General features: G+C 56.5%; 1 protein-coding gene across 1 annotated transcript; it reads right to left on the reverse strand.

Annotated features, from left to right (window-relative positions):
* Positions 1–273: 273 nt before the first annotated feature.
* Positions 274–5531, reverse strand: RTL6 (retrotransposon Gag like 6). Its single transcript, XM_036866362.1, has 2 exons — positions 5184–5531; positions 274–4966 (listed from the first exon to the last, which is right to left on the reverse strand). Exon 2 carries the CDS (start codon positions 4650–4652, stop codon positions 3933–3935), a length of 720 nt encoding a protein of 239 aa, XP_036722257.1. The 5' UTR covers positions 4653–4966; positions 5184–5531; the 3' UTR covers positions 274–3932.
* Positions 5532–6395: the final 864 nt, after the last annotated feature.

The raw sequence follows: 6395 nt of genomic DNA on the forward strand, positions 1-6395 counted from the left end.
TGGGGAAAACTTTATGCACAAAGATATGCATCAATTTCTAATGGTGAAAAATTAGTAAGAGCATTGGTGATCAACCATTGGCACTGCTTGACGGAGGGGTACACGGCCTTTCAACATAAAATTAGAAATAACACGGGGAAACGCCCGTGACGTAAATGAAAATACACGATATTGTATCATTACAGTAGGTAGTATCACAACTATGTTGAAACAAAAAGCAGAGAAACCATGGGGGGAAGGGGGCGGGGAGAGACTAGGAGAAACACCCAAATGTTAAAACTGTACTTCTTTCTACTACTTTATTTTCCAAAATTTCTATGATGTGTAGGTTGGCTTTGATAATGAAAACAACCAGGACATTGTTACTTGATTATGCAAAGGAGTTATTGATGTTGCAGTGAGGAGCCGGTGTTACCCCACCCACTTTACTGCGTCCGTGCTCTGCCAATGGCCACACCCGACATTGGGACCCCAAGACCACCCCAGTCATCAGCTCTGTCCACACGTGGTGGGTGGTGGAATTATCCTAAACCCCAGCCCTCTCCCCGCACAGGCAAGCTTTTGCTGCCGGCCCAACTATCGGTGCTGTGTTGCCTTCTCCAGAGCCCCATCCGTGTCTTCATCTCTAAGCCCCTGACCTAAGGCTTTCCGAGCAGAAGGGATCTCAGGCTTACAGCTCTGGTTGCAAGATGGTAGGGACGGCTGCTAAGAACTCTCCCCTCTTCCCGCCCAAACTCCACCCCTGGTAGCTGGGCCCGGTGTGTGTGCTCGTTCACAGTCACGGGGCTGCTCCCTTAAGGTAACCTAAGTACCTGCCCAGCTCTCCCCACATTTGTTCCTGCTCCTAAAGGCCGAACCGCCAGGATCATGGTCCAGCAGGTACTTCTATCCCTCTTGACAACAGCAGCTCGTGCATCAGGAAAGTCTTACCTGCATCTTCATGGGGTACTTTTGGGCTCCGTGTCATGACTTCCTCATTATATACTCACCTGGGACCAGTGAGATGGGTCTTGGCTTTTTCCTAGAAGTCACCAAAATGCTTCAGGACATTAAGTCAATCCCAAGGTCACACTATACAGTAGGCCAGAGGTCACCCCTTCTTCTAAATCTGATCTCGAACGACGCCCTGTTACACAATGAAGCTTCCTACCAGATGGGGTACCACGGAGACCAGAAGACAGACACAATATAGTCCAAATAATGTCAACACCACGAAAAACATAAAACTTTCCCTCACATGCACTGTTTAACACTACTAACTGCCTGTCCCTTTAATAAATCAACACCTGTTCTCTTAAATTTAGAGAAATTATAAACCCCAAATATGTACAAAGCAGCTCCCCTCCCCCGCTGCCTCCTCCAGCTTGATCCTCCCAGGCACTTGCTCTCGCTCTGGACTGCGTGGAGCTTGGGTCTCATCCCCTCTAGCTGGGGACTAGGGTGTCTTCCACTAGAGCCACCAGGGGCTCCCAGCGTGGGGCTTCTTCCAAGTCCAACCCCAAGCCTCGCATCTACTCCGGTTTCCAAGTTTGAGAAAGCGATCAAGAAGGTCGCAGACGTCCAACAGCACCAGTCCCCAGCCCGTAACCGTGAGCACCGACAGGTAAAACCCAGCCAAATCACCAACCCCGACGAAGCTGCAGCAGCAGCCCAGGCTGGGCACGACGACCCATAGGCAGAGGGCCGGTCACGGGAGCAGGCAGGCAGCGTGGCCAGCCTTGCCTGGCGGCTCTGGCCTGCTTATGTGCAGCAGCTGAAATGCAGCACGAATGCAGACACAGTAGGACTTCTAACGCCACCTGGGCACAGCCAGGGGTTGGCGAGCAGTTCCTGCCCTGTTCCCGTGCTGGGTCTCCTACCCTGGCTGGGCTGGGCCACGTGGAAATCTTCAAGGTGTCAGTTACCCCTGCAGGCCTCCTTTTCCTCGGGTGTCATTGTACCCCTTCAGCTGTGGGCACCTCCACCTGGCAGGCAGGCAGAAGAGAATACAGCAGGAAGTGCAAGTGATCTGCACACCCCCCCCACCGGAGGGACCGCCCCCCAGAAGAGTGGCCCACTGTGTGCCCTCCCCCGCTTCCCGCTTAATGAGCACCATGGTCCCGCCTGAACAGCCTTGGCTGGAATCCAGGGGGCCTGAAGCCTGTGTTCAGGCAGTGGTTCAGCAGGGCAACTGGGCTAACAGAGTTTATGATGAGTGGGCAGCAGTGGTCCACGAACCCCAGCAACCACTGATCACCCTTGACCTTGTAGGCGGTGGTTGCTTCAGGAACGCACTTTCCCCTGCATCATCGAAACTCTTAGGAAGAGGGGATGGGTCCTAGGAGCCAACCTCTGGGGGTCCCAAGACGTAGGCCTGCAGGGGTGCACAGAGGCTGTCCTCCTGCAGTCAGGCCAGGACCAGCAGAACAGGGGCAGATGAACCCAGGGTAAGACAGCCCATCTCCCACCGCCCGGGTGGTCATGGAAATGCGGTCCATTTGGCATTGAAATATGGCGGGAGCACCACAGTCCAAAGGGCTTGGCCAAGACTCATTTAGAAAGTGATTCTGGGCGTCCCCCGTGAGGAAGCACAAGGCCACCCACCACGAAGAGGCACAGGTTTGTCCCTCAGAATCAGAACACGGGCACCAGCTCTGCACCGTCACCGCATTAGGACCGAGGCAGTCCGCAGCTCTTTTCCTTTGCAAATGCCAGCAAGGCCTTGGCCGGGGCTGCAGAGGCAGACACCCTCTCTCTTTAAGGGTTCAGTGATGCGTCCCAGAGGAGTTGGGTCTCCAGCCCCGAGTCCATGTTTTCTGGGACAAAGGCTGGACATCTGATGGACAGCCCAGGCCTGGGGAGGACACGCTACACAGAGGCTTTGGAGACCTAGAGACCGTGTGTGTGACTGAAGGGGCTGAGGTGAAGGCCACATGTCCCCTGCAGGGAGAAGGGAACAGGTCTCAAGCTAGACAAGCGCACCACCAAGTGCCAGGGGGCAAAGAGGAGGGGGGACTGCTGATTCCCACAGGGGGTCCAGGGCAGCAAAGTGAGCCTCGAGATCCCACCCTCAGCCTGCCGGGGGTCTCGGGCAGGGATGGACATGTATGTGCTGCCTGTGGAGGCTTGATGGAAATGCCGAGTGATCCCAAGTCACAACGACCTTCCTAGCAGGCGAGTTCCGGATTCCCCCCCCGATCCTGGCGCTATCAGAACACTGGCAGCTAAAGCCAGGCATTGATGGGGGTGCAGCCTCCGGGGGCTCCCCGCTAAGGCCGCATTATCAGTCTTTCCCAGTGGCAGCAATGGGGCACAATGACTGCATACTCATGTGCAGAGTGAAGCTGGCCCCCCGGAAACGCTGGAACCACACTCCCAGCTGCGATCCTTGGCTGCTGACAGCAGAGACGAGGCCCCTGCCTGCTACACTGGGCCCTGGCAGGGCTGGCAATCACCTACGGGCAGGATGCCAGGCTCTCCTATCCAGGTACCCCCATCAAGCCACCCACCTGGCCAAAAGGGCTTCTTTCTGTCATCAGCAAGCTCACTACTGAGAACAGGGCAACCAGGTGGGGAGCTGCCGTGGGGCCTGCAGAGCGTGTAAGAGGAGCGTCTGTGAACCTGGTCAGGCTGGGAAAGGTCAGCCCAAATGGTCCAAAGTGTGTTGCGGGGTCAGCGTGACCCAGCAGCAGAGCTGTGGTCACTAGAAGAGCTGGAATTGCAAGCGAGAGAAGGGAAACATGCATTGGAGGTCCCAAGCTAGCACGTAATACCAGGAAGCAAGGTGGGTCACAGGGCGCCCAGGAGCAATGACAGATGTCCTTATGGAACAAGAGAGGCAGGAAGGGACGTCTTCAAACAAGGGCGATGCTGTGGTACGGACATTTCTTCTATGCAGCAAAGGGCGTATGCTACCTGGGTGGCGGCAGACGAACCAGGGTGGTGGCCGATTCCTAAAGGTTCCGAGCTCTGGTGGGCAGGGCCGGGGCTGGACTGGTCCCGTTGGAGGCTGGGTGCACAGGGCAGGGCACCGTGCCCGTGGCGGCCAGCTGGCGGCAGAGCGACTGCCGTTCCCGCACGGCTCGATTCGAGGCCGAAGTCTTTCTGATCTGGGCGCGCCGGGCGTGCCGCAGTGGAGACTTGTAGGTTCTCCGCAACTCGGCCAGGAATCCCTGATAGTTGTTTCGCAAGGGGCTGTCGGGTTGCATGTGGGGGATCGCCCACTTCTCCGCCTCCCCGGTCAGCCGGGACACGAGGAACGCCACTCGCTCGGCCTCTCCGGGGAAGCGCGAGGCCTGGAAGATCATAAATCTGTCCATCTGCATCAAGAACCCCGCCAGCTGGCCAGGGTCTCCGGAAAAGGGCTCGGGCAGAGAGGTTGGAGGCGTTGTCATCGGCCGGGTCCCATTGGAGGTAATGGCCGAGATGGGTGGGGTGATCTGCAGCGCCCCGGGAATCCGAGCCCGGGTGCGTAACAAGGTCAGCTCCGCCATCACGCTCTCCAGCATGTTGGTGAGGTTGGCCTTCTCTGCCCGCAGGGTCGAGGCCTCCCGCCTCAGCGCGGAGTTAGTGAGGCGCAGGGAGGTCAGGGTGTCGATGACGTCATCCATTTGGGCATTGGTAGAAGCTGCAGAGGCTGGGGTTTCAGCTTTTGCGGTCTGGGGTTGAACCATGTTGGCCAAAGGTCGGCCAAAGGGTGAGACTGATGAAGCGGAAGAAGGGGGTTTGGGTATCCCAGAACCTGAGCACCTGTGATGCTAAACTTGGGTAGACCCAGAGAGAAATCAAGGAAAGGGTAGGGTTCAAGACCCAGCGTGGCTGAGAAGCCCAAACAAGAAGGCAGGGCAGACGGACCGAGAGATGAGCACAGCCAGACCAGGCAGGGGGTGCAGACACTTGGGGATCCCCAGCTCCGGATGCGGCTCCTTCATCGCCGCCCTCACAAGGCCATGGCGGGCTGCACAGGAGGGTGGACTTGTTCTGGGCCCTGAAGGATGAAAACATGGCTTAAAAAAGGTTTCGACTGCGGAAACGGGGGTTAGAAGTAAGGGACGCGGCGTGGGAGGAGCAAAGAGCGGGCGGCGAGGCGGGCGCCCCCGCCGAGGCCCCCTCCCTACGCTGGGCCCGGCGCCCACCTGGGGCAGAACAAAGGGCCGATGCACCCGCGGCGGCGCCGGGGCCTGGGGCGGGCGGCGGGCGCGTACCTGGGTCTCCGCGGCTTCCTCCGCGGCTCCGTCTGCCGCGCCGGCCGCGACCAAGATGGCCCGATCGGGGAATGCGGGCAGGCAGATGAGTCACGGCGGCGGCGGCGGCCCGCCGGAACTGCTTCCCGGTCAGGTCAGGCCGGGGCGGCGGCGGCAGGAGGCAGGCGCGGGCAGCCTCTGGCGGGAGCACAAGCCGAGCTGGGACCGGGGCCGGGGTCGCGGCGGAGGGCGGGTGGCTGAGCGGCCAGGGTGCGGGCGGGGCCTGCGCGGCAGCGGTGGCGGCTCCAGGCTCGCCTCGCGCGGGCCCCGCTGGTTGCCATGGAGACCACCAGCTCTCGCGCGGCCGAGGCCCCGCCCCGGAAATGGCGCGCCCAGCCCCGCCTCCCGGGCAACTGCTCTGTGCCTGTCCTCAGCAGCCAATCAGTGATGACTGATTTTATTATTATGATAGGTGTTTTCCTTTCTTTTAAATTCTTTCTAAGACTGATAGTAAAGCTCTTTTTGTATAGGTTGTAATTTTTTTAACGAAGGTTGCTTTACATACTGTAACTTCAATACAAGTTCAATGTAGTGTATATTCACTGTAGAAAATTTTGATATCCGAGAAGTCTTTTTTGAAAAAGTTTATATTCAGAGTCCCTCCACCTGCGAGAAAAAAGTGATATTTCTCTAGTTCCATCCAGTCACTTTTCTATGATATATTCTATTACAAAATATTAATTATTGGGAATTCCCTGGCGGTCCAGTGGTTAGGACTCCATGCTTTCACTGCAGGAGGCACGGGTTGGATCCCTGGTGGGAGAATTAAGATTCCACAAGCTGCGTGGCACGGCCATAAATAAATATTAATTACTGTACCTTATGACATGTTTTGCGACCTTAATAGCACACTGAATTTGAGCATTTTCCATTAAAGCTATTTCAAAAGCATAGTTTTCAATTACTGCCTATGTTCCAATGAAATCGTGTACCCAGTTTATTTAATATGCCCCTTTTGATAGAGCTCCATCTTATTTTACATGTGGAAGTTTTATAAGCCTCACTTGTGTATAAATCCCAGCCCCTTCCTCTGCCAGCTTTGCCAGGGTAATTTCCCAGGAGTGAAATTCCTGGGCCAAAGTGTATGAGTTTTTGACTCAGAATCTGGTTGCCTTTCCCACTTAACCTTGCTGAGCTACTTCTAAATGGTCAATTCCAGGATGGAGCATGGAT

The sequence above is a fragment of the Balaenoptera musculus genome, chromosome 10 (genome assembly GCF_009873245.2).
Source record: "Balaenoptera musculus isolate JJ_BM4_2016_0621 chromosome 10, mBalMus1.pri.v3, whole genome shotgun sequence".
Classification (NCBI taxonomy): Eukaryota; Metazoa; Chordata; class Mammalia; order Artiodactyla; family Balaenopteridae; genus Balaenoptera; species Balaenoptera musculus.

Bases quoted from the DNA above. Each gene is read 5' to 3' on its own strand.
- RTL6 (XM_036866362.1), bottom strand. From the start codon at position 4,652: ATGGTTCAACCCCAGACCGCAAAAGCTGAAACCCCAGCCTCTGCAGCT.